This window comes from Pongo abelii, chromosome 9, assembly GCF_028885655.2.
Source record: "Pongo abelii isolate AG06213 chromosome 9, NHGRI_mPonAbe1-v2.0_pri, whole genome shotgun sequence".
Taxonomy (NCBI): domain Eukaryota; kingdom Metazoa; phylum Chordata; class Mammalia; order Primates; family Hominidae; genus Pongo; species Pongo abelii.
This window is the reverse complement of record NC_071994.2, coordinates 129,220,582-129,246,547: the sequence shown is the minus strand read 5'-3', so window position 1 is coordinate 129,246,547 and position 25,966 is coordinate 129,220,582. Positions and strand designations below refer to the sequence as shown.

General features: G+C 40.2%; 1 protein-coding gene across 9 annotated transcripts in view; it reads left to right on the top strand.

Moving 5' to 3' along the window:
* CDON (cell adhesion associated, oncogene regulated) overlaps positions 1-25,750 on the top strand; it is a 101,909-nt gene extending 76,159 nt beyond the window's left edge. For 5 of the 9 annotated variants that reach the window (XM_024255004.3, XM_054525399.2, XM_054525396.2 and 2 more), the window contains 5 exons: positions 1,165-1,386; positions 3,765-4,045; positions 6,733-6,812; positions 23,224-23,567; positions 24,110-25,750. In XM_024255004.3, coding sequence (XP_024110772.1) covers positions 1,165-1,386; positions 3,765-4,045; positions 6,733-6,812; positions 23,224-23,567; positions 24,110-24,273 — 1,091 coding nt within the window. In that variant the 3' untranslated portion in view covers positions 24,274-25,750. Of the gene's footprint in view, positions 1-1,164; positions 1,387-3,764; positions 4,046-6,732; positions 6,813-8,132; positions 12,090-23,223; positions 23,568-24,109 lie in introns of those variants that run through there. The other 4 variants (XM_024255006.3, XM_054525397.2, XM_054525401.2 and 1 more) reach the window with 4 other exon arrangements.
* The last annotated feature ends 216 nt before the right edge of the window (positions 25,751-25,966 follow it).

The following is a 25,966-nucleotide window of genomic DNA, read 5'->3' as shown; positions in this document are numbered from 1 at the left end:
CCTGGGAGATGGAGGCTACAGTGAGCAGAGATCACGCCATTGCACTCCAGCCTGGGCGACCGGGCAAGACTTTGTCTCAAAAAATAAATAAAAACTGAGGTTTTGGAGGTAAAAATCATACAGCTAATGATAAGTGGAGGTGAGGTGTAAACATAGGCTGTGTGCTTCCAGATACTGGCTGCCAACCACTTTGCTCTACTGCTTTTCTGTGATATTTAGAGACTTAAGAACATACGATTTGGGGATGAGAGAATGAGGTTTGAGTCCCACCTGTTATTAGCTTTCGTTATCGCTATTACCCAGAATACCGATGAACCGGGTAAAAGTACTGCACCTACATGGGCTCCAAAGTCTTTGTTTTTGGAATGCTTAATACTATGTGTGAGGTTTTGGAATGTCATTTTTCTAGTAATCCAAAGCCATAACTTCTAATACTGGTAGTGAATTTTATATACGTGGTAGAAGCATAAAATATGTAATTCTGAGTCTTATTTAGCTCAAAATATATCTGACAGAAAGGAGTTTTTGTTCCATCCATAAGTAGAAATACTTTTTTTTTTTGAGTCAGAATCTTGCTCTGTCGTCCAGGTTGAAGTGCAGTGGCGCGATCTGGGCTCACTGCAACCTCCTCCTCCCGGCTTCAAGCAATTCTCCTGCCTCATCCTCCCCAGTAGCTGGGATTACAGGCGCCCACCACCACGCCCGGCTAATTTTTGTATTTTTAGTAGACACAGGGTTTCCCCGTGTTGCTCAGGCCAGTTGCAAACTCCTGAGCTCAGACGGTCCGCTCGCCTCAGCCTCCCAGAGTGCTGGGATTACAGGCGTGAGCCACCATGCCCGGCCTAAGTGGAAACACTTTTATTTCAACTCTGGGAGTTTTCTCCAAGTACAGTTAAGCAGATAATCATATAGCAGTTTGGATTAGACCAAGTGCATATGTTCCTCTGCTCTTAGGATTTCTCTAAAGTTTGTGGACTAAAACTTTGGCACATCAGGTTTTTAAACTTTGGAGCCCTCTTTCTGACTCATTGGTGGTCAGATCATCTCAGTAACAAGAGTAAACAGACTGGCTTGCATTCCTAACCAGACCTCCTTCAGAGAGTAAACCGTTTCATGGAATCTGTATTCACTCTGACATCATGTTTTCCTTTATATTTCAACTAGTGAAACGTGTTCCTGGAGCTTCTGAATATCCTGTCAAAGACTTGAGTACCCCTCCAAATTCTTTGGGAAGTGGAGGAAATGTGGGGCCTGCAACCAGCCCTGCCAGAAGCAGTGACATGTTATATCTGATCGTTGGCTGTGTGCTGGGCGTCATGGTCCTCATTCTGATGGTTTTCATTGCAATGTGCCTGTGGAAGAATCGCCAGCAGAATACCATACAAAGTAAGTCACTCATAAGTATTTCCTTCTCTTTTTCTAAAGATGGGTAGACAAATGTTGTCAGAATAAATATTGATTTCTAACACTGTTGTGTATTAGTGTCATGGTATGAAACACATTAGATACTCTTCATTCAGAGGAGATGACTTTAAAACTGTTCTAGCTGTCAGCCAGAGTAAGTGGAGCATCAAATTAAATTGCCCAGCAGACATAAACACCAAAGCCAAAACTAAGCAGGTCTCTAAGTAAATAGCTGACTTATTGCTGGGAAACTCCAGCTTTGTTGGACCACCAAAGAGGATGCATATTTGAAGCCTGAGCTCTGGAATTGCTGTAGGAACACCTTTACACTGGTACAGAGCTTGTCAACAGGGAATAGAAAAGCCATGATGGAAAGCAGGTAGTGAAAACTTCTCTAAGTCACTGTCACTGAATGACACTTAACCAATGAGGATAATGCAGCTCTGTTTCTGTACCTTATGGACTCAAGCCTGCTCCAGTGTGGCATCCTTTTCCTGGAGTGTATCTAGGAATATGTATGCTTGAACATTGATGATAGCCCTGCTTTGAAATAACAGGGAAGTAACCTAGAACCCCCTTTCTCTTTTCTCTTCCTTCAGTTCTCTTCACCTCACTGTCCTACTTTTCCTATTATCTCAGCTATTATAAAATAGGATAATCAAATCAAGTAGAAGAGTTTAGTCTTTGGTGGGAGGAAGTTTTTTGGTTTTCCCTTTGGCTCCAGAATAAGGAAATGAAAGAAAAGTGAGGGAGGACCCCAGCAGGCACTTCCAGTGGCTGTTAGCCAGTTCTCACGCACGCTCCCCTTTTAGTTACCAGTTCTGGGGGAAGAAAGTACTCTGTTTGTATTGAATGGTGCCTTCCAAGAGATAGGGGGAGAGATGGTGACTGCATCAGGCTGAAAGGGATGGTGATCATTTGATTTTCTAAATGGTTTTAATGCCATTGCCTTTAATTGTGTGAGTGCGTGTTGAATCATTAAAAGACAAGTATTAATCTGGTCGTCCGAGCCATATTAATCAGATTAAAGTCGTCCTACTTTGTGACCTGATAATATGTTTAAAAATGGAAAATTCTCATGGTGGTGTTCATTCAGTCATTTATTCAAAACATAATCATCGTCTTCTGTACACCAGGCACTGTTCTGGACAGTGGAGATGTAATGGTAAATAAAATAAACACCACGTCTGCCCTCTCAAAGTGTATAGTTTAGTGAGACCACAAGCAGGTGTACTGAGACTACACACCTGGGCGAGAGCGCACAGTAACGCAGGCAGCTAAGGAAAGGAGGGACACCTAATCCAGCCTTGGCAAGCTCTCCTACCTTCGAAGAATTTATCCAGACTCCAACAACAAATCCTGTACAGTTTGGACACTCTAGTTTCTCAGAGATATTTTACTTTTTCTAAATATGTCTGGTAGATGTGCCTCTGGAAATCAGAGTTTTGAGGCAGTCATTTATATGCTTTTAATAGAAGAAAATAGAAGGCTGGGCAGAGTGGCTCACGCCTGTAATCATAGCACTTTGGGAGACCCAGGTGGGTGGATCACGAGGTCAGGAGATCGAAACCAGCCTGGCTGGCATGGTGAAACCCTGTCTCTACTAAAAATACAAAAAATTAGCCGGATGTGGTGGCACGCGCCAGCTACTTGGGAGGCTGAAGCAGGAGAATTGCTTGAACCCGGGAGGCAGAGGTTGCAGTGAGCCAAGATCGTGCCATTGCACTCCAGCCTGGGCAACAAGAGTGAAACTCCGTCTCAAAAAAAAAAAAAAAAAAAAGAAAAGGAAAGAAAACAGAATCGCGTTTTGCCTTTGGTACTCCACACCTTCCAAGTTGGCTGTAATGCCTAAGGAGCTATATGAATGATCAGTGACTGTATATACAACTCCATCCTTTTACTTAACAGAGTTGTTTATTGCACTTAAAATATGCCACCTAAAGCTAGTCTTTTGTTGTCATTTTATGCAGTTTTTTCCAGCACTTTGAAGTATAATATATAGGAGTTTAAGCACTTTTTCCTAGTATTGCCAGTACTCTGATAGTTTCAGCTTGCCCAATATATTCATTCTCTTTTGAGTAATTTCTCCCTAGTTAATTTTTGTTCCCGTTAACAGAATCATAATTAACTCAGAGTTCACAGCTATCTCTACACTCTATGGAAAATAATAGCAGTAACTTTATTAAAGCATGTCTTACAAGTAGGCTTTAAGTGAACATTTTTAAAATGTTTTTATTTTAGTCTATTTGTAGTTTCTTAGGGGTTTTACCTGTAAGACCTTCTCAGCAAGAAGATTGTCCTTTTTAGTGTCTTACTGTGTGTGTGTGTGTGTGTGTGTCTTTTTTGTTCTCTTTTAACAGAATATGACCCACCAGGATATCTCTACCAAGGATCAGATATTAATGGGCAGATGGTGGACTACACCACTCTCTCAGGAGCAAGTCAGCTAAATGGAAATGTTCATGGAGGCTTCCTAACCAATGGCGGTCTCAGCAGTGGCTATTCCCACCTTCACCATAAGGTCCCCAATGGAGTCAATGGAATTGTGAATGGGAGCCTAAATGGAGGGCTTTACTCCGGGCACACCAACTCTCTAACCAGGACACACGTGGATTTTGAACATCCTCATCATCTAGTGAATGTAAGAGATCTAACTATAAATAAAAGCCCCTCTGTCCCTCAGGGTGCCAAGTACCAGAACAGGGACAGCATGCTTGGCTTTGTTCAGTACAGAAACCTCACAAGTTTCCTTGAATGGAAGCAGCATGGATCACTGGCAGCCCTTTGATCCAGAGTAGTCTTTGTAAGTTGTTTTCTATTGCCAGGTAATAGTTATGTTCATCAGTTTAGTTTCATTTTAAAATTATTTAACACTGAAAGTGGAATACGAGCAATGAACAGACTGGAAGTTCTTTAGGTGAAATGGAAATACCACTGGACATAGACTAGACCAAATACTTTAAATTTGATTTATTGAGAGCAGGGTCTTGAAAATGCAAATGCCGGGAAGAGTCAGGCAGACCAGGAAATTCTGGGAGTGAGATGGTAGCACTGGAGGCGATGGCCATCTGGAGAGCACAGACAGTGTCTTCAGGAAGCAGCTGCAGTTTGACATTTACAGTCGTCATGGGCTGCGGGCCCAGTGTTGCCAAATTTTCTGATTTTTCAAAACCTCTGTAAATCCAAGTGAAATTGACAGATTTTTACATGCTGGCACCTAATTCAAATTTTTGAAAACATACGTAGGCCATGCCAAACATCTCTGCAGGCCACCGGGTTGTGACTTCTGACCTTTCATGGGCTTCTTTTGTTTGTTTTGCCCAATATGTTTTGTTGTTGTGGCTGGTAAGCTTTTTACATTTTACAATGTTGTATTCTTTAGCCACACAAAGAGTGATAAACCCTTAAGACAACTTTATTTTGGAGATCACTAGTTGACAGCGTTGAATTTTTGAAATGGGAGTAGAATGACTAGCATATTTTAGACTTATGCTGGGGTTCTCTGCACTAGAAAGTTTGATTTATGACACTGGATGCACATCTATATTACTTTTGATCAAATAGATAATTCGTTTAATTGATGGAATTAGGCATTCAGTTTTTGTCATTGTTCCGATTACAAATAAATTTACCATGACCCACAATGTGCTACAATTTGAAGAAGATTAGAGGATTTTTTTCCCCATCTTCAGTTTATTAAAGATTTGTTAAAATCTATTTGGAGAACAAAACTAATATATACTCATATTTTAAAGCTAGAAATTGAATGGCTTTTATGTGACCTAGCTTTTGTATGTTGCGGAAGAAATATTAATTTGCTTTAATGCATCTCATTACTAAAAGAGAATCATGATTTCATTGTTTTGTGTGGAAAGATACAGCATGTATTCAGACTTTCTGAACTTTTTTGGTCACCATTCCTAGTCCAAACTACTACTGTTGTCCAAGAAAACTGAAGGAGAGAGCATTAACGTTTGAATAGCACACATTGTTTCCATAAGAAGAAAACATAAGGCCAATGTTTACTCTAGTGTTTGAACACGGAACCTTGGGTTTTTTGAACAATGAATTTGTATTTAAATAATAGGCACCCCATTTGGTGTACAATGTCAGAAGTTATCTGTGATTCTAAACTATTCGTTTTCTTACTTTTCTGGGTGGGGGAAATAGAGAAATTTTAAAGTGTTAGTGACCCTAAAAATCATTGCACTGACTTCAACATGTTGAGGGACTCAGAGAATCCCTAACCCACAACGTTACCCTGCAGGTTGTGAACTTCATTTTCTGAGCCTTTCAGGTTTGCCCTCAGATGGAATATAGTAGAGGAGAGTTCTTTCTCTCGATATGTTCTGAATAATTCCTGTTGCTGGTTGGATCAGAAACACTGAAGGAAATTTTCAGCACCTTTGGTTTGCTTAGATTCTGGCTGCTGTTATGAAATGAATGGAAATGGAAAGTATTCTAGGAAAAACAATTGCCTGAACTTTTCCTAACCTTGGAGGCCTGCTTTGGGTTTGGGTGCAGTGTGACAGACAGCCTCTCCCACCTTTTATCAAATTCAGTTCTGCTGTTCTGCTGTTTTTCTTCTGAAAGCAGAATTCTGCCTCTGACTATCAGGCTAGTTTAATTTTTAACTTCATTTTTGAAGAACCTTGCTATCTGTCAAGTGAACATTTTACAATGAGGTATGTGTTAATCTGGGCATTTTTCTTAATTGCTGGGCAGTTTCCGCCAAAAGCAACATCCAAATATTAACACACCCCCTCCAAGTCATTGCTGGATGAAGATCTACTCCATCTGGAAAAATATAGCATGCTTTAAAACTTAGCGTTGTCAAGTGAACAGACGTCATCGAAATAATTACAGGAAAATGAAGAGGAGTTTATCATGTGACATCATCTACACAGGTTTTACACCCTGTTTCTCCAACTGGCATCACATGAAATTCTTCCCTGACTGCCGAGAAAGGAAAAATGAACGGAGGCTATAACGTATAATGTATTTTGAGCCCACTAGATTTGAAGGGAAGTGACTAAACTTTTCCCTTCATTTATTTACCTTTGTCTAGTACAGAAATACGTAGGAAAACATGGCAGTGAAGTTTTTGGAATACAGTTTAGCATAGTGCAGGACTCTCATTCACTCCTTTGTGAATATGGGTCAGTGATATTCACAATGACATTGCTCTGGGAGTTGGTTAGAATATACCATGTGCCCATTTATGGTTGACATGGCTCATGTGTATTTGTGATTATTTGGCTGCTGGTCTGCGGGCACCTTCAGCATTCCTTCTTCTTTTCTTTTTCTCTGACGCTCCTTCCTGTCCAGGGTGGTGGAATGTACACGGCCGTGCCTCAGATTGACCCTCTGGAGTGTGTTAACTGCCGAAATTGTCGAAACAACAATAGGTATGTTAATAATGTACCTGCACAAGCTGTTGTGAATAAGGCATATGCATCCTTTTATTTTTCCCTTCAGCAAAGGAAGTTCTTGGAATTTTACCTAGGATATAAAGTTCAGGATTTGCAATCTTAAGTTTAAAGCTGTTACTAATTTTTTGCCTCTGCTTTCCAATTTTTATCTCTTTGTGCCTCGGTTTCTTTAGCTATATAGAAACAATCTTAAAGGCTCTGTTTGTCACTGAAATATTATTATAAGGCTTCATGTTTTTGAAAATTTTAAATTAGAGTCATTCTCTGTTATAAAGACTATCTTTTCTCACCTTTTATTTTCTACTCTATGTTATGGGATGCTATGAGGATGAATGACAGTGTGTCTGAGTGTTGGGGGGAGGGGGGAACCCTCTGTATATAGTAATTTTTTTTCATAGTAATATTACTGAAATTTTCCTACCAGCTTATCCAGTGTTTTTTTTTTTAATTCTTAAAATCTTGATTAAGTAGCAAACCCTTGCTTTGAATTTTGTGTTTTAATTTTAAAAGTGATATATACTCACAATATTTCAAACAAGATAGAAATATGTAGAGCAATGTGCATTTAACACGTAGGATACTCAGCACACTTTCCTACAACCTCTCTCTATATTAATCCCAAAGGATTACCAAGCTTTTTGTTGTATTAAAGTTGTTTCAGAAATCTTAGTTCTTTCTTTTTACATAATGATGTTATTGAATTACGTGGTGTCAAAAGTCCTTCCTTGTCAGTCCTAAACTCTACAACCAAAAAGATTATATCATAGTTAGTACATAAAATAACTGGAGTATGGGTTGGAGTTTAGATATTTTATTATTGAAATGATGTTTGACCTATATATTTAAAATGGATTAACAGGTTAAGAGTTGTCTCTGGGAGTTATTGAAACCAGAACTTGAAGAAGGATCAGGCCAACCATCAAATTAAAAGTACATTGTTTCAGCCTGTGTTTTGAGAGTTACAGAACAAAAGCAACAAAGCCGCTTGGAGATTGTTATCATTTACTTAACCCATTTCAGGGTGTCTATAAAAGAGCCATCTGCTTATTTTATGTACTAAGGTTTGCTTGTTACGTATTTAGATTCTATATGACCCTGGTTTTGAAAATGTTCATAACATTGAAACCACATTTTTGTCTTGAGCTTTTCATGGACCTTACCATAGTTTGTTAGGCTGAACATGCTGAAGACCTGGTAAAGATGGTTATGTACCTGGCGAGTAATCAGATGGATTTAGTTACAAGTGGTCTTGCTTAAAAATTTAACGTGTTTTCTTTTGTGGTTCTTGGTCATCAGCAGATCTTGATTCTCCTGGACAACAGAATGGTATAACGACAGGATCTCTGGTCTAAGAATAAGTAGACCTGGGCTCTGACATAGCTTAAACCTGTGATCTTGCGAAAGTTACGTAATGTTTCTGAAGCTATTTCCTTAACTGAAAAGGGGAAAATTGTCCTAGGTAATATAAGATTGCTCCCAGCATAATCTGACGGTAGTCTCTGGCAATTTCCTGCCAATCATGTCTTTTTGATGAAGTATCATCTTAATATCAAGAATACATCCCATTTCCTTAGAAGGACTTATATGACCTCTGCCATTTAAATGATCTTGGATTAGTGGCTATTTGTATGTGTAGTGTGTGTGTGTGTGTTTGTGTGTGTGTGTGCGCGCGTGTGTATGTAGTATTTTAGTATTTGAAAGTTTTTATTATACAGTTTTTTTTTCCTTTAAGACAATGGACAATTGTATTTCTATTAATTTTCAAGTTAATAACTTACTACATTTCATGTGTGTGGGTTTTACTGTTATCTGGGAATTTAGATGAATTCTCTTCAGCTTGGAACACCAGATTCTTTTTCTTCCTGGTTTAAATTTTCTTCCTCATGAGAATCTACCTGTTTAGCGCAAGTCTTTACTTGCCTGCATTGCCTTCAAGGTTAGCCAGTGTCTCACCTGGCTCCCAGGAGCAACTGTATGATTTTGACACTTAATAATTGGACAGATAAGTATCAATAAGTACCTACCTTCAGCTCTAGAAAATTTGAATTATTAAATTTAAAGATTTTAAGTCTTTTCACTTTGGAATTGAGAACAGGTATCTCCTCTTAAGATCTTACAAATGACAAAATTTGTAAAAAGCTGTGAATGCTGAAAGGTAGATGATACGTGGTTTACTCTCAAAATATAGAAAATTGTAGTCAATTTATGCTTTTAGAATATTGACATTGTTACTATGAATGAGTTTGCATTTCTGAATGTCAGCTGAAATAGTATAAACAAAAAGAAGCATGATTTCAATTAAGTTATATGAGGGCTATCAAGTGGGCCTCATAGGGTTTTTGGCTGTTCAGTCAAGCAAAACAAAACACACATTTACTGAGCACTACTCAGGCTCTGGACTAGGTTCTGAGGTGTTTCCCTGTAGAAGGAATGTAAGAACAGTCGTGGACGTAGAAAGATAATGTTTACATAAGAATGAATAGGCGACTTCAGTGGTTCTCAAACTTTAGCGTGCATCACTTGAAACACTTAATAAAAACGCAAATTACTAGGCTCTACTCCTACTCCTATTCTTAGACCAGAGTTTCCGATTCAGCAGGTCTAGGGTGGGGCCTGAGAATCTGCATTTCTAATGAGTTCCCAGATAGTACTGATGCCCATGGTCCTGGGACCATGCTTTGAGAACCGCTGGAATAATTTGACCCGCTGTGAAGTGTAACTAGAGAATAGTAGGATATTGAAATTGGAAAACTGGACTGAGTTCATATCATGGATAACCCTGAACGTCCAAGTTTAGTAGTTTATTTAATAAACAAGTCCTATTAAATACTATTTATTAAATAAGCAAGTTTATTTAATAAACAAGGCCCTTTATTGAGTGCCTGTCATGTACTAGGTACTGGCCTAGGCCCTGCATTCAGAGAGTCCATAGTCTAACAATAGTGATTCTCAGATAGAGGTAGGGATATAGTGAGTAGAGTTTGAAGAAGCACGTTGAGTTTCATAATTTTATATTTAAAGAATAGAAAAAAACTCTATGTCTGTAATGTCTATGTATTCAAGGGTATGCAATTTTTATATTAATCAAAAGGGGATATGGGTTAAATATTGAGAAACACTGGGGTAGCAGCATCATAATTGTTGCAAAGCTTGTTAAGAACGGGAATGATCTGTTCAGAGATACGCTCAGGCGGGATGAGAGATGGCAGTGCACAGGAGGGAAGGGAGGGAGGGGACCAGTGAGACACGGGTAGAACAAAGGCCTCAGCCTTCATGAGGGAATGGGGATGAAGAGGAAGGGATAAGTGAGACTGCAGACGTGGAGTCTTTAGGACTTGGCCATTGACTGATAGGGATTAGAAAAACAGAAGATTCCAGATGCGTAAGAAGTTTCAAAAATGGACGACCTGGGTGGTAGTCATAGTAATAAGAAGCTTAATAAAATGACACATCATGGAAAGGTGGTGAATTTGGCTTTAGAGTTGAAGTATGAGTTGATGTCTTAAGGAGGAAGATGAAAATGCTGGTCTTGGGCTCAGGGTGTAGAATGGAACTGTGATACAGATTTAGGACCATTTTAAGCTCTATCCAAGTAATAGAACTTAAAAACAGATGAGACCCCAAAGGAGACAATATCCTTGGCAGATTGCTTATTTTTATATATTTAATTATTTGATCCATTTATTTGCTTTTATTTCTTATGTATTTAAAGTGATTAGACATTCTTTTTATAAGACATCATATCTTTTATTATTTTTTCTTACTGCCTTAATACATCTTCAGAGAATAACAGAGATGGGAAAAGGAGAATGATAAAATAAGGAGAGTAAAAAAGAAAAAGAGAATTCCCTCCCTCCCTCCCTCCCTCCCTCCCTCCCTCCCTTCCTCCCTTCCTTCCTTCCTTCCTTCCTTCCTACCTACAAATGTTTGCTGCAGGTCTGTAGTGGGCCAAGCACCAAACTAGGTACTGGGGATATGGCAGTGAGCATAACAGGCATTGCTCCTGCCTGCGTGGAGCTTACAGTTTAATAGGAGAGACATATCTTTTAAGAAAATGACGTAAATCGGCTGGGTGTGGTGGCTCACGCCTGTAATCCCAGCACTTTGGGAGGCTATGGCAAGCGGATCACCTGAGGTCAGGAGTTTGAGACCAGCCTGGCCAATGTGGTGAAACCCCGTCTCTACTAAAAATACAAAAATTAGCTGGGCGTGGTGGCAAGTGTCTGTAATCCCAGCTACAAGGGAGGATGAAGCAGGAGAATCACTTGAACCCGGGAGGCGGAGGTTGCAGTGAGCCAAGATCATGCCACTGCACTCCAGGCTGGGCGACAAGAGTGAAACTCTGTCTCAAAAGAAAAAAAAAAGACATAAATCATAAAAATGAATATGTAATTAAATCTGGATGCTTTAAAGGAAAAGTAAAGAATGTGGTAGAGAGGAAAGCCCTCTGTAAGCAAGTGGCATTTTGCTGAGCTCTGAAGATTTATAAAATTAGGTCTAAGGGAAGGAGATAGGTTTAGAGCTTTCCAGGCAAAGGGGACCATTTATACATAATCTCTAAAACAAAATGCCTGAATCCTCAAAGAACTTAAAGAAGGCCAACATAGCAGAAACATAGTAAGTGGAGGAGTCGGAATTAAAAGGTGAGTGAAATCAGATCACACAGAGCCATGGCACGCACATCTGTGGATGGTTTTAAGCAGGAATTCGTTTTTTCTTTTTTTTTTTTTTTTTTCTGAGACGGAGTCTCACCCTGTTGCCCAGGCTGGAGTGCAGTGGCACGATCTTGGCTCACTGCAACCTCCACCTCCCGGGTTCAAGCAATTCTCTGCCTCAGCCTCCCAAGTAGCTGGGATTACAGGTGCCCGCCACCACACCCGGCTAATTTTTTGTGTTTTTAGTAGAGACGGGGTTTCACCATGTCGGTCAGGCTGATCTTGAACTCTTGACCTCATGATCCACCCGTCTTGGCCTCCCAAAGTGCTGGGATTACAGGCATGAGCCACCACGCCCAGCTGAATTCGAGTTTTTAAAGAACACTCTGGATGCAGTTTGGAGACTAAATTGGATGGGGCAGGAGAGGATACCTGGAGACCAATTAGATGGCAGTTGCAGTAGTCCAGATGAGAAATAGTAGACTAGCATAGTTGTAGGGAGAGAAAGAGAAGAATTTTGAAAGATTTAGGATTTAGAAAGAGATGAGTCTGAGGGATTAAAAAAAAAAAAAAAGACCAAGTAATTGGTTGAAGAGGCCAGTGGAGGAAGCAGTTGAAGATGATGTCTGGGTGTCTGGGCGCAGTCACTGAGGCAGAAAACACTGCAGGAGATGAAGAGGAGCTGCTACCCCACAGTGTACTTCTGGGGAGTTGTCCTCTGAGATCTGGTGGTGCCTCTGCAATTCGCCTTCTTTATTCCACAGACACTGAGAACTGTTGAAGTCTTGCGTGGGGCCTTTTCCATATGGACTCTTACCTGCCCTGTGCCCTGCCACTCCAGGTTCTTTTTTCTCTGCCTTCTTAGTTGTAAACTTAAGCATATTTCTTGGAGTGAGCTTTTAAGAAACAAGACATTGCCAACCCTTGACCCCTTTTATCACCCATCTATTTTAGTAATAACCATCTGGAGAGAAAACGTTGCCTCTGTTATGTAAATGAGAGTATGATGTGAAAAGTTGAGAACAGGTGAGGGGAGGGTGCACTGTATAGATCTGTGGGGAGGTTTTAGTTGATTCTGGGGCTCTTGTGACATGCTATAAATGACCGCTTGCCTCACTGGGTTCCATTACCTTGAATCCTTTTTAGTTTCTTTTGATTTTCTTTTGTTTTTTTGACAGAGTCTCACTCCAGTACCCAGGCTGGAGTGCAGTGGTGTAGTCTTGGCTCACTGCAAGGCTGCTTCCTGGGTTCAAGCGATTCTCATGCCTCAGCCTCCCGAGTAGCTGGAATTACAGGCGTGTGCCACCATGGCTGGCTAATTTTTTTGTATTTTTAGTAGAGACGGAGTTTTGCCATGTTGGCTAGGCTGGTCTTGCACTCCTGGCCTCATGTGATCTGCCCGCCTCGGCCTCCCAATGTTCTGAGACTACAGGCACGAGCTACCGTGCCTGACCCCTTTGCAGTTTTTAAGAGTAATATGTAAAGCTCACTATGAACGCCTAGAAAGAAGCATATTTAAGGCAGCTTTGCAGAGAGCCAGTTCCTTACACCAGAGACCTAATCAAGAAATCCTTGTGCCATTTGGGCATTTCAAGAGTTAAATGGATTTTAATCAAAAAACATCAAAAACTTTCTACCCTTCTCTTCCCTTCTCCTGAATTCAAAAGGCAGTAATGCAGTTCTGGATATGTAATCAAATGTGGCTTATTAGTTGCTTGGCTAGTTTAATGGAAAGGGATTGACATTAAATCTGGTCTTTTTTAGCATCAGCCTTGATAATTTGTAAGAGAGAGTAGAGAGGACACTGATGAAATTCACAGATGAACGAACTGAGAGATCCCATCAGGAAGGAATGAGAAATTAACCTGAAGGGTCTTAGAGAGACTGGAGATGAACAGGAAGTCTCCCAGCGAAAATCAGCTTGGAAAAATTATATAATTCATCTGGGAAAAAAGTACAAGTTACATGGCTGATAGTCAAGAGAAGTAGTAAAACTATTGGGAACAGTGCTTTAGAGAACAAAGATACTACAAATGACTTCAGAGTTCTGTGTAATGACAACCTTAAAAGTCTGTGTGTTGGATTTGGGAATGCTCTTTCACCAACTTGAAACCCTCCGTGGATGTCAGATGTCCTCTGATGACAACAACATGTAGAGATGAATATGAGAACATTAATTATCATTATTATTTTATTTATTTATTTACTTATTTATTTTGAGATGGAGTCTCGCTCTGTCACCCAGGCTGGAGTGCAGTGGTGCGATCTTGGCTCACTGCAAGCTCCACCTCCCAGGTTCACGCCATTCTCCTGCCTCAGCCTCCTGAGTTGCTGGGACTACCGGTGCCCGCCACCACACCCAGCTAATTTTTTATATTTTTAGTAGAGATGGGGTTTCACCATGTTAGCCAGGACGGTCTCGATCTCCTGACCTCGTGATCCTCCCGCCTTGGCCTCCCAAAGTGCTGGGATTACAGGCGTGAGCCACGGGAGAACATTAATTATAATAGTAGTTCTTTCAGGCCTAAGGTTTGATCTACCCGGTTGGTTTGCTAAGTATTAAAACAACAAGTTATCCAGTTCACCTGAGCTTTTTCTTCAAGCAGAAAACAGGCATTCAGCTTCTCTTCCATCTAGGGTAATCTCCCTATTTCCCTAAGAAATTCAGAGTGCTGTGTTGAATTTTAAAAATTGATCAGTGCTTTCCTTTTGGGGAAGTTATATGTCTCCTGCTTCTAAGATGGAGACCTAGGGCCTGTTGTCAGGAAGTCAGAGAGTCCAGCTTTTTGTCTTTCTTTATAAGCTCGTGTGTGTCTGTCAACTTACCATGTTCAGGAATACACTCAGTCATTTGTTGTCACTCAACATTTACTGTCATGTTTTATGTGACAGCAGCTGATAAATTTATTCCTGAAAGGAAACTCCCAGCTAATGCTGCGGTCATCGCGGCATCCAACAGAGCGGACATCAGGAAGGGAAGATGGCCGTGGCCCTGGTGCGATGCTATCAGGGTTCCTGAGTTAGTAACTGACAAGCTCCCAAAAATAAGAGCTGGGTCAGCAAAATGACACAGTGACAAGTGGAAACAGCAGACGTGAGTGGAATTTTAAGATAAACTACCGGCCAGGTATGGTGGCTCACGTCCGTAATCCCAGCACTTTGGGAGACTGAAGCAGGCAGATCACGAGGTCAGAAGTTCGAGACCAACCTGACCAACATGGTGAAACCCCATCTCTACTAAGAATAGAAAAATCAGCCAGGCATGGTGGCGCGCACCTGTAATCTCAGCTACTCTGGAGGCTGAGGCAGGAGAATTGCTTGAATCTGGGAGGCAGAGGTTGCGGTGAGGCAAGATCGTGCCACTGTGCTCCAGCCTGGCGACAGAGCAAGACTGTCTCAAAAAAAAAAAACAAACATAAACTACCACCAAGATGTAACTGTTTCAGAAGTCTCAAGAATATATGCATGAGAATAAGTATCACACATCCAAGAAATTCACAGATAGTTTTTTCCCTCTAGGCATAATCAAAAGAGGAAACTTAATGCAAAAATTATATAATCATCTAATCAGAGTAATTCTGTACATAATCATGCTTAACAAATATTCAACTGTGTAATCAGAAGTGGAATATTTGGAATACATTCTAGAAAATATTTCAGAGGTGCTGTATAGTTTTACAAGAATATTCTTCCAAGCACAATCCTACACTACTCTTCCAATCTTCTGTTTCCTAGTCTGTGCTATTCAGAGTGTTGCTTAAAGAATATTTTATTATTTTTTGTGATACCACAATAGAGTCATTTTCCTATCTTTCAGATTGGTCAGACGGGCCTTTCCTGTGTTACTGAAAGGTATCTTAGTAAACTAACAGGTCCCAGACCGCCTGAGGTTTTACAGAACAGCTTAGATTTTTGTATTAAGCAAGATGCAGAGAGCTCCATTTACTCAATGTTTTTAAACTTAAGATTAAACAAAGGAGTTTTACTGAGCTAGAGAAAACTCAGTAAAAACTTTTATTCCACCTTAAGCCAGTAATAACTGCATTTGAAAGACTATTTGAGAAGCCTAAGATAGTGAAGTTACGAACTATTTGCATTATATAAACTGTAAAATATGCATTGTGAGAGCATTTTATTGAATGTCATATGTTTGCAGACATTTGTCCTGTTTTCTTATTTGCTACCTTAGATTTGTCTCTTAAGTTTACATATGTACAGATATGATTTTTGTGATCATCTAATTGCTTTGGAAATTTTAACTAAAGCATTATTAGTAAAATATTTGTTTTCACAGGCTGGGAGTGGTGGCTCACCCCTGTAATCCCAGCATTTTGGGAGACTAAGGCGGGCAGATCACCTGAGGTCGGGAGTTCAAGACCAGCCTGACCAACATGGAGAAACCCTGTCTCTACTAAAAATACAAAATTAGCTGAGCGTGGTGGCGCATGCCTGTAATCCCAGCTACTCGGGAGGCTGAGGCAGGAGAATCACTTGAACCTGGGAGGCGGAGGTTGCAGTGAGCTGAGATCATGCCATTGCACTCCAGCCTGGGCAATGAGAGCAAAACTTCATCTCAATAATAATAATAATAATAATAATAATAATAATAATAGTTTTCATATGTCATATCTGGTTATATTCAGAACAGACTATATTCCTTTTTAGCAGACGATGTTCTTTATGCCTGTATCTCAACATGTAAACCCCTAAGTTAAAGCCATTTTTATGCTGACACATGTAGACATCTGGAATTGAACTAAAAGTAATATAACTGAATCATTTACATTTGGTTAGCTAATTGGTTAATTACTGATGATTATGAGTTAAGATTCAGTGTACTAGAAAATTTTAAATCAATGTGGTTTATGCTGAAATTCAGGTTACAGTTGCTTTACAGATCTAACTCCCAAGTATGTTGCTGTCAACACCACTCTAGTGACTGAGGGTCATAGTTGAATCAAGTAAACACTGCTATGATCTCCTGTTTTACTTATCTGAAAAACAGATGCTAAAGAGTAGGTAATAGGAAATTGTACTTCTCTCTTGCTAAATATCTGTAATTTCTTTAAGAAGTGTGTGTATTTCATACGCCTGTTGGCTCCCAGCACATAAAACCTGTGTCGACATGCTGATGACCACACTTGTGGTTGGCCCTTGCGCCTCTGTCTCGCCCGCTCCTCCAGTCCTGCCCCACACGTAAAGCTTCACTGTCACTCTGACAAAAGTACTTTACAAACTATTAGTCTGCCTTTAGACTTCATTAAAAAATCTCATTCTGTAACTTGGCTTTAAATTAAAGACAAGAGCAGAAAAAAAGAAATTAAACAGAAGGAAGCAGAAGGCTTTAAGGGCATCTCGTTGTCTGGCGAGTCATCATTGTTTTGTTATATCAACATTATGAGTTCATTCAAGTTCGAGCTATATAAACAAGTTATTAATTTCTAATATTTTGTAGGGAACTGTCCTAGGTTTTCAAATTCTGGCAAATATGTGTATGTGTGTTTTTTTTTCCTACATCTTAATTTTACTTCTTTTAAATGAAAACTTTTCTTTCTGATCTGATACTTCTTCATCTTTAAAGTATAGGTTTTAGCCAGGCGTGGTGGCCCACACCTGTAATTCTAGCACTTTAGGAGGCTGAGGTAGGAGGATTGCCTGAGCCTAGGAGTTCAAGACCAGCCTGGGCAACATAATGAGACCCCTTCTCTACAAAAAAAAATGTAAAAATTTTTCAGGAATGGTAGCACATGACTGTAGTCTGATTGAGTCTGATGCAATATGGAAGAATATACCGGGACTAGTCTCTACCTAGAATGTGGGAAGTGCCCTATTCTCATAGCCTCAGCTACTCTGGAGGCTGAGGTGGGAGGATCGCATGAGCCAGGGAGGCCAAGGGTGCAGTGAGCCATGATCGCACCCAGCCTGGGCAACAGAGTGAGACCCGTAAAGAACATACAGGTTTCTAGTAGCTTTTTATTATCTCCAGATTCTTGCAGAGCAATGTGACATCAAGGCAGAGGATCACTTAGTGTATTTTAGGCCAGCACTGTTGAGGGATTTCATTGAGTACCTGACTGTGCTGTGTGTCCTAAGGTATCTGACACTGAGAACTGTCGTTGCCTTTGCTCCAGGAGATTGAAGTGTAAGTCAGACAACTTTGAAGCAGACAGATAATAGAGGACCTTACACATCACAGAATCAATATTGAACTAGGACACGAATAACTACTATCGTGACACAGAAAGCTCAAGGTGTATCCGTTCATTCTCACTTTACTATACGTGTCTCATCTTACTATTGGGCATGGGCTGCTATAAAGGACTTTGACTATTAGTTTAATTGTTGCTCCCTGATCATTAAAAAAGGAAAAAGTCTGGTGTTCTAATGTTTATCATTTTTAAAAAACATTTTTGAGGTCCTATTGTGTGTCATTTTCTATGTGCTTGGTGCTAGACATTATGACATTAGTTAGAGTTTAATGTGAATTAGGACTTTTACCACTTTACAGACAATACAAATACTTTAGAACATTTTAACTCCATTTCCCCCTCCAGTGTTTTGTGTTATTTTCTTCATATGTTTGTATTCTAAAAATATTTAAAATCCTCTAAGATATTAAAATTACTGCTTTTGCAATCCATGTTTATTCAGAATTCCCTGCATTCCTTTTTTGTTGCTACTCATTCCTTTCTGTATTTCCTTTTTTTTTTTAAATCTGTTGCTAGTCATTTTCCTTCAACTTGAAGAACTTCCCTTAATATTTCTTATAGTACAAGACTGAAGGTGACAGATTTTCCCAGCTTTTTTGTCTAAGAATATCTTTAATTTGTCTTCTTTTTTGAAGGATTTTTTTTCTTTTTTTTAACCGCTAATTGACTTCTAGATTGGCAGTTACTGTCTTTCTGTACTTTAAAGACATTATTCTGTTACTTTATTGCTTCCATCATTTCTGTTGAAAAATCATCTGTACAGCTATTGTTGTTCCCTTTTAAGGTAATATGTCTTTTTCTTCTGGCTGCTTTTTTTTATTTTGTCTTTGTATTTTGCTTCTACCCATTTAATTATTGGCATTGATCGGTGTGATTTTCTTTGTATTCTGCCTGGGGTCCACAGAGCTTCTTGGATCTGCGGCTTGAGCTTTCATCAGGTTTAGAAAACTTAGCTTCTGTGTCTCCAGTGCGGCTTCTGTTGCATTCTCTCTTTTCCCCCTGCAGAGAGACTCCAGTTAAACATAGAGTTTTTCGCCATACGGTGCCTCCTGTGTTCCTTCAGCTGCTTTCATGTTTTCCATCCTTTGTCATGGGAACCGATGTGCTTCGTGGTGGACAATCCTCTGTTCGCCTGTGCCCAGCGTGCTCTTATCCCCATGTGCTGAGTTCTTAAAGTTCAGTTACTTTACTGTTAATTTCAGAATTTCTAAGTGATTATTATTATTAGATTCTAGTTCTCTGTTAAAATTCTTCTCATCTACTTTATTGAATGTATTCATCCAGTTTTTAAAGTCTTTGCTCACTCACTATCTACATCACTTGTTTTTCTCTTGTTCTTGTCTTCTGATGTGCCCAGTACTTTTTATCGAATTTTATTTTATTTTTTTTGAGATGAGTTTCGCGCTTCTTGCCCAGGCTGGCGTGCAGTGGTGTGATCTTGGCTCACCACAACCTCTGCCTCTCAGGTTCAAGTGATTCTCCTGCCTCAGCCTCCTGAGTAGGTGGGATTACAGGCATGCGCCACCACGCCTGGCTAATTTTTTGTATTTTTTGGTAGAGACGGGGTTTCTCCATGTCAGTCAGGCTTGTCTCTAACTCCCAACCTCAGGTGATCCGCCCACCTCGGCCTCCCAAAGTGAGCCACCGCAACCAGCCTTTTTATTGAATTTTACATATCAGATACACAAACTTGCAGAGTTTCTGGAAGATGTTTTCCCCTCTAGAAAGGATTTACTTCTGCCTTTGGCAGGCAGTTGGACAAAGGCCAGATCACTTTAAGTCATTCTGGGATTGACATGATTTGCTCCTGAGTTGCAGTCTTTGTAAAAGCCCTCTCTGCTCTCTTTCTGCTTCACTCTTATTTTTAGGGTGTAGCCCTTCAAGGGTCCCACTTAAAAGCCTGGGGTGTTTACTGGGCCTTTTCTCTTTGGCAGACTCTGAACTCCAATTTTTGTCCTCCCAGTGCCATGAAACAGCCAAAAGCTCTGCTCAGCTTCTTATCTGTCTCTTTCTTCTTGACACCTCCTTGTTTCCTCCTGCACTGAATCGGGCAGATGCCTCCAGAAGAAAAGTGGTGCTGATGCTCAGGGCCACTTGTACCTTTCCTGCAGAATCTCAGCCCCTCGAGTGCTTTGGTAGCCCTCACATGCCTTTAACAGATTTAAGACAAAATTCCTCCATATTTTTTCTAGTTGTTCTTAGCAGGAACAGAGTTGTTCTGATACAAGCTTATCAGCCATAGCCAGAAGTCAGGAATTTAATTTTTAAGAATTATTTTTGGCCAGGCGTGATGGCTCACACCTATAATCCTAGCACTTTGGGAGGCAGAGACGAGTGGATTGCCTGAACTCAGGAGTTTGAGACCAGCCTGGGCAACACGGTGAAACCCCGTCTCTACTAAAATACACACAAAAAATTAGCTGGGCATGGTGGCATGCACCTATAATCCCAGTTACTTGGGAGGCTGAGGCAGGAGAATTGCTTGAACCCAATTCAGTGAACCCGAGGCAGTGAGGTTGCAGTGAACCGAGATCACTGCATTGCACTCCAGCCTGGGCAACGGAGCGAGACTCCTTCTCAAAAAAAAAAAAAGAATTATTTTCAACAAAACGTGGCAGCCATATAGGTTGCCCCGACGAAAGATATTTCTGATCTTTTGATATTAGGGTCCTTCTTCCTCTCTAATTCCATAATTGTTATCTAATGTAATTTTCCTGATTATGAGATGATTGAGTCTGATGCAATATGGAAGAATACACTGGGACTGGTCTCTGGCTAGAACATGCGAAGTGCCCTATTCTTGTCAGCCATGCATCTATGACTTATCTCAAAATTAATTGCTCCCAGTGTCTTTTATCTTTTCTTAGATAACACTACATTATATTGATTATATTGTAACCTTTTTTTTTTTTTTTGGTCTGTGTCCTTTGCTAGACTGGGAGCAGGAACTCTGCTTTACTTACCTTTGAATTTTAGACATCAGATATACAAACTTGCAGAGTTTCTGGAAGATGTTTTCCCCTCTAGAAAGGATTTACTTCTGCCTTTAGCAGGCAGCTGGACAAAGGCCAGATCACTTTAAGTCATTCTGGGATTGAAATGATTTGCTCCTGAGTTGCAGTCTTTGTAAAAGCCCTCTCTGCTCTCTTCCTGCTTCACTCTTCACTCTTCACTCTTTCACTGCTTACCACGATGTCTGACCTAAGGAAGATATTTAGCAAATGCTTTCTCAATAAAGGGTTCTTTCAGATAAGGTTAGTTATATAGATGGATAATCATTAAATTCTCAGTAGTAGTAGTTTGAATTCACAAAGGCTTTTCTCCCCCCGACCTTGCCCCACATTTCACCCTGTTTAGAGTCTGCAGATTCCATGCATTGAATACATTCAGGGGGACTTGGGGGTTCCCTGAGTGTTGGGAGACTAAGAGCAAAATGCAGGAAACGAAGACACTGATCACATGGACATTTTTAAGTGGGTTTCAGATTAGTGCTCACCTTTGCCAGCATCCAGAACATTTTTTATAAGTTCAGGGTCGAATAAAATAGACAAGAGAGTAAGTTGGGAATGCTGTACTCTTCTGCAGTCATGACACGTCTAGACCAGTGCTCTGATTGTGGCTCCAGTTAACGTCCTTCTGCACCAGGGCTTTCTTCACTATTTATTCACTGAAGACATGCGTGGAAACACATAGGTTATATCTGAATCAGGCATTTTTTTGCTATAGAATTAAACATTAAAATTAGAGTCATATTAGAAAATACCATACTCAAATTATTCTGCACAGATGAATACTTGTCACACTTTACTTACCAGGTGACTGGTCTCTGAATTTAATTATCTATATAGTGAGTATATTTCTCTATTTGAAATTAAAGTTGGAGTTATTTAAATTAAAGATTTGGTTTGCTGACAGAGATCTTATTCTCTTTCAAGTTTATATCTGTCTTCATGCTTAAGATTTGGTATTTCCAATAACTTGAACGAGTGTAACTGCTAGCAACAGTTGATTAGACTTTTACTGATTTTTCTTTGCCCCAGAAACATATCAGCCCATGTTTAAAGGATGCAAATCCAAATAATTCTTATCTTCATTGCCTAACATTATCTAGCTCCAGGATACTACTGGTCAGTCCTACGTGTTTCCTACCTAACATGTCCAAATCAAAGCCCAGTGCAATGTCATCTCCAGACTTTTCTTACTCCCAATTTTAGGGGGAAAAAAAGTGTCTCTGAGGCTCCAACTTCCAGTAATGGTGAAATAGCTTGATCATCAACAGATAATAATGATAAAATCTGGATAATTTGAAAGTATTGGAGAATAAGCAGAAGCAGGCAGAAACTGAATAAGAGTCTACCCTTGAAATAAAATGTGTGAGATTTATGAGTTTATGGGTTTTTGTCTGAAAGCATTCTCTAATCTTGGGGCAAGGATGCAAGCAGAAGCTATCAGAGAACTGAGTTTGATGCCAACAGGGCAACCAGAAAATTAAAAGAAAAATCTAGTTTTAAAAAAATTATTATACATGTGAAGAAACAGGAAAATGTGATAATTACTTAAGGGAAAAAAAGTCAATAGAAACAGACTCTGAGATGACCCAGATGTCACAATTAGCAGATAATGACTTTAAGCAGCCATTATAAATATGTTCAAGGATTTAAAGGAAGGTATACATGTAATAAATGAACATATAGGAAATTTCAACTGATAAACAGAGCTGGTACGAAAGACTAAATGGAAATTCTAGAGCTAAAGAGCTCAATAACTAAAATGGAAAATTTACTAGATGAGCTTAACAGCTGTTGGAGACCACAAGTTAACGGACAAGAAGATAGATCAGGAGAAATTGTCCAGTCTGAAGAACAGAAAGAAAAAAATTAAAACACACATTGTAGGTAAAGGCAGGAAGTAAAAATAGAACAGAATTGATGTGAAATGCTCAGTGGTAACAAATTCCAGCAATTCTGTGAAGAAAAAAGTTGAAAAATTTAAAATTCCTGGATTTTGAATGTCTAATCCTTACAGCATTTCCTCCAAGAATGAGGGGGAACATATCATCTGATTTCAAAGCAGTGTGTTTTTGGTTAACTTTCCTAAGGTTGTTTCTTTCATGTGGCCATACATTTCTTAGCTTCCTGTCCTCCTCTTCCTCTTTTATTCTTTCATTCTTCCCAGTAGCTAATGGCCTTTTCCTTCTGGGTGCTACTTTTGGGAGCCAGTTAATAATGAAGTAGATGATTTCTGACAGTGGACTAAGACAAAGGAAGCCTGTGTGCCGGGACACTGAATAAAGATGCATTCTTAAGTATTCTTTTGGTGTATTCTCCTGTTGTATGGCATTTTCACTATGATTTTGAAATTCTCAGTATTTCAGATCATAGTGAATCATTTAGTTGTTTTTAAGCGTCAGTCTTTCTTAAGAGTCTGTGAATACAGAATACCAAATGATATTTCAGAATAGGCTTATTTTAATTATTGGTTCCTCTAGACACAAGTCTGTTTCTTTTGGTTTAAACTCTGCAGGTGTTTCACCAAAACCAACAGCACTTTCAGCAGCAGCCCTCGTCCTGTGGTCCCTGTGGTAGCACCTTACCCTCAGGATGGTTTGGAAATGAAGCCCCTCAGTCACATGAAGGTGCCTGTATGCCTGACTTCCGCAGTCCCTGATTGTGGCCAGTTGCCGGAGGAGAGCGTCAAGGACAATGTGGAACCAGTCCCTACTCAGCGTACCTGCTGTCAGGACATTGTAAATGACGTCAGTTCTGATGGCGCAGAAGATCCAGCAGAGTTCAGCAGAGGTCAGGAAGGCGTGATCAACCTTAGGATTCCAGACCATCTTCAGTTAGCTAAGAGCTGTGTATGGGAAGGTGATGCTTTTAGAGTTTCCCCTCTATGATTAGTTTACATATTTCTTGGGAGACTGGGTGGGGTGCTGGGTCCTTCAAGAAAAGATAGGACTCAAGATAAAGGATTCTTTGTTCATTACTCATGTCCTTCATCTCAGGCTGTCAATCCCATCACACTTTGGAAAATCTATTTGGAAATAGGCTTTGATTTCATTCGTAGGGTAACAGAAGACTTGCTGGAAGAATGCATTTTGTGAACATGAGCCCCTTTTTGATTTGAGTTGGTTCTGGAGTTGTAACCTTTCTTTCAGGTGGTTATTTTAGGGCTTTTAAGGGGTTGCTTTATTCCTCAGGTGAATTGTATAGCTTCTCATGAGAGCTCAACTTTATTTTAAACCTTTTAAACCTTCTGTCGCCCTCAAATTCAAACCAAACACAAACCAGGTTCTATTTATGCTCGTTTTTCTTTCTTCTTGGCTCAAAGTGTGAAAAAGTTTTTAGACTGCTTCGTAAAAATCAGCCTTTATCATTTGATAATGCTCCCAAACCTTTCTGTGTTTCAGGAGACAGCTGTGCCCATTCAGAAACAGAGAACAACATTGTAAGTTGGAATGCTCTTATTTTGCCACCTGTCCCAGAGGGCTGTGCTGAAAAGACAACGTGGTCTCCGCCTGGCATTCCTTTAGACAGCCCGACAGAGGTCCTTCAGCAGCCCCAGGAAACCTGAGGACATGCAAACAACCAGTCATGTTCCAACTTCAAGCCAGTAACTGCCCACAACAGGCCTGGGAGCGAACTGTGTGAAGGACCTTAATTCAAATCAGAGAAAATCATTATTTATTTTTTTGTAGTAGTAATGTCATATGAATGTATCTTAAAACGTGTTCCCTTTTATATTATTTATGCCTTAAATGTTTTCTTCCCCATTCCTTCCTCCCCCTCGGTAGGAAACAACCTTGTTTTGCATAGTACTCAGTCACCTGGAGGGCAGAGGGGTCCTTCCATGTTTTCTAACAGCCATAGTGACAGCAAGAGCTCCTCATGCAAAGGATCCCATCTCTTGGCTGCTTCGGCTAGGAGGGAATGCAGGGGCCAATTGAAGGTTGCCACCAGCTGGGTCTTCAGGTGGAAAATGGTCTTTCAATAGTGTATTCTCAGATTTTTTTTTTTTTTTTTTTTTGAGATGGAGTCTTGCTGTCATCCAGGCTGGAGTGCAATGGCTCGATCTCGGCTCACTGCAACATCTGCCTCCCAGGTTCAAGCAATTCTCCCACCTCGGCCTCCCGAGTAGCTGGGACTACAGGCACCTGCCACCACATCCAGCTAATTGTCTTGTATTTTTATTAGAGACAAGGTTTCAGGCTGGTTTTGAACTCCTGACCTCAAGTGATCCACCCGCCTCCGCCTCCCAAAGTGCGAGGATTACAGGCGTGAGCCACCACGCCCAGCCTGTATTATCAGACTTTCTGAGAACACTTTGAAATCAACTGCAGTTGTGACCCATGTTTATAATAGCAGACCTGGCTGACGGATTTTACAAGAGTGCCTTCCACAAAAGTGGTAATGTGACCTGTTGACTTTCTATCTGCACGTGGGCACAGGTGATGTTCAGTTTGCCTGGCACTAGTCATAGTGTTATGGACGTGGTGGAGTGTGAGGTCTTGATGAATTACGGCAGTATGCAGAAAAGGAACCAAGGCCAGAGAGACAAATAATGCCTAATGTCCCACTGCTTTAAAATTATATTAATTTATAAAATGGCCACTATGGGCTCTTTTTGACTGCTTCTCGGAGTAGGAACAAAATAAGACATTAAATGGTGGCTTGAAGAGAAAGATACACACTTTCAGAAGAAAGAAAGGGGAGGGCTGCAGGGAGCCCGTCTTGGCGGGAGCTCTCCAGTCTGTTGGATTAGCACAGGGACATGCTCATGGTGCCATGACGCTGAAACTAGTCATCCCCCAGCTCCAACACAGGCAGCGGCCTGCAGGGCTGAGTGTCAGAAAGACTTACTTTGGAAGAAAAGGGTTTTGTTTTTTTTTTCTTCTGAAATTTCCTGATATCTTTTTCAGAATGTCACCCTTGTAAACAGGCACCTAAAGTGTTGGTCAGCAGAGCTCCTGACCACAGCTGCCTCTGCATGACAAGGACGTTTGCAGCTGCCTTTGGAAGGCTCTTCACATTAAAAAATAATAATTATATAAGTGTGTTTCATAGCTTGAGTCAAGCTTTCAAGGATCACTGCTCCTTTTTGCATTATGCATCCCTTTGGGGAAAGAAACAGAAAATTATTCTCTTTCTATAGAGTCAAGCAATTCCAGCAGAAGTGAAGAAATGTTAGTTTCCCAGAAATCGCAGTGGAATAGAATATAATACTATGTTAACTAACTTTCTGTATAAATGCATCAGTATTCCCTTAC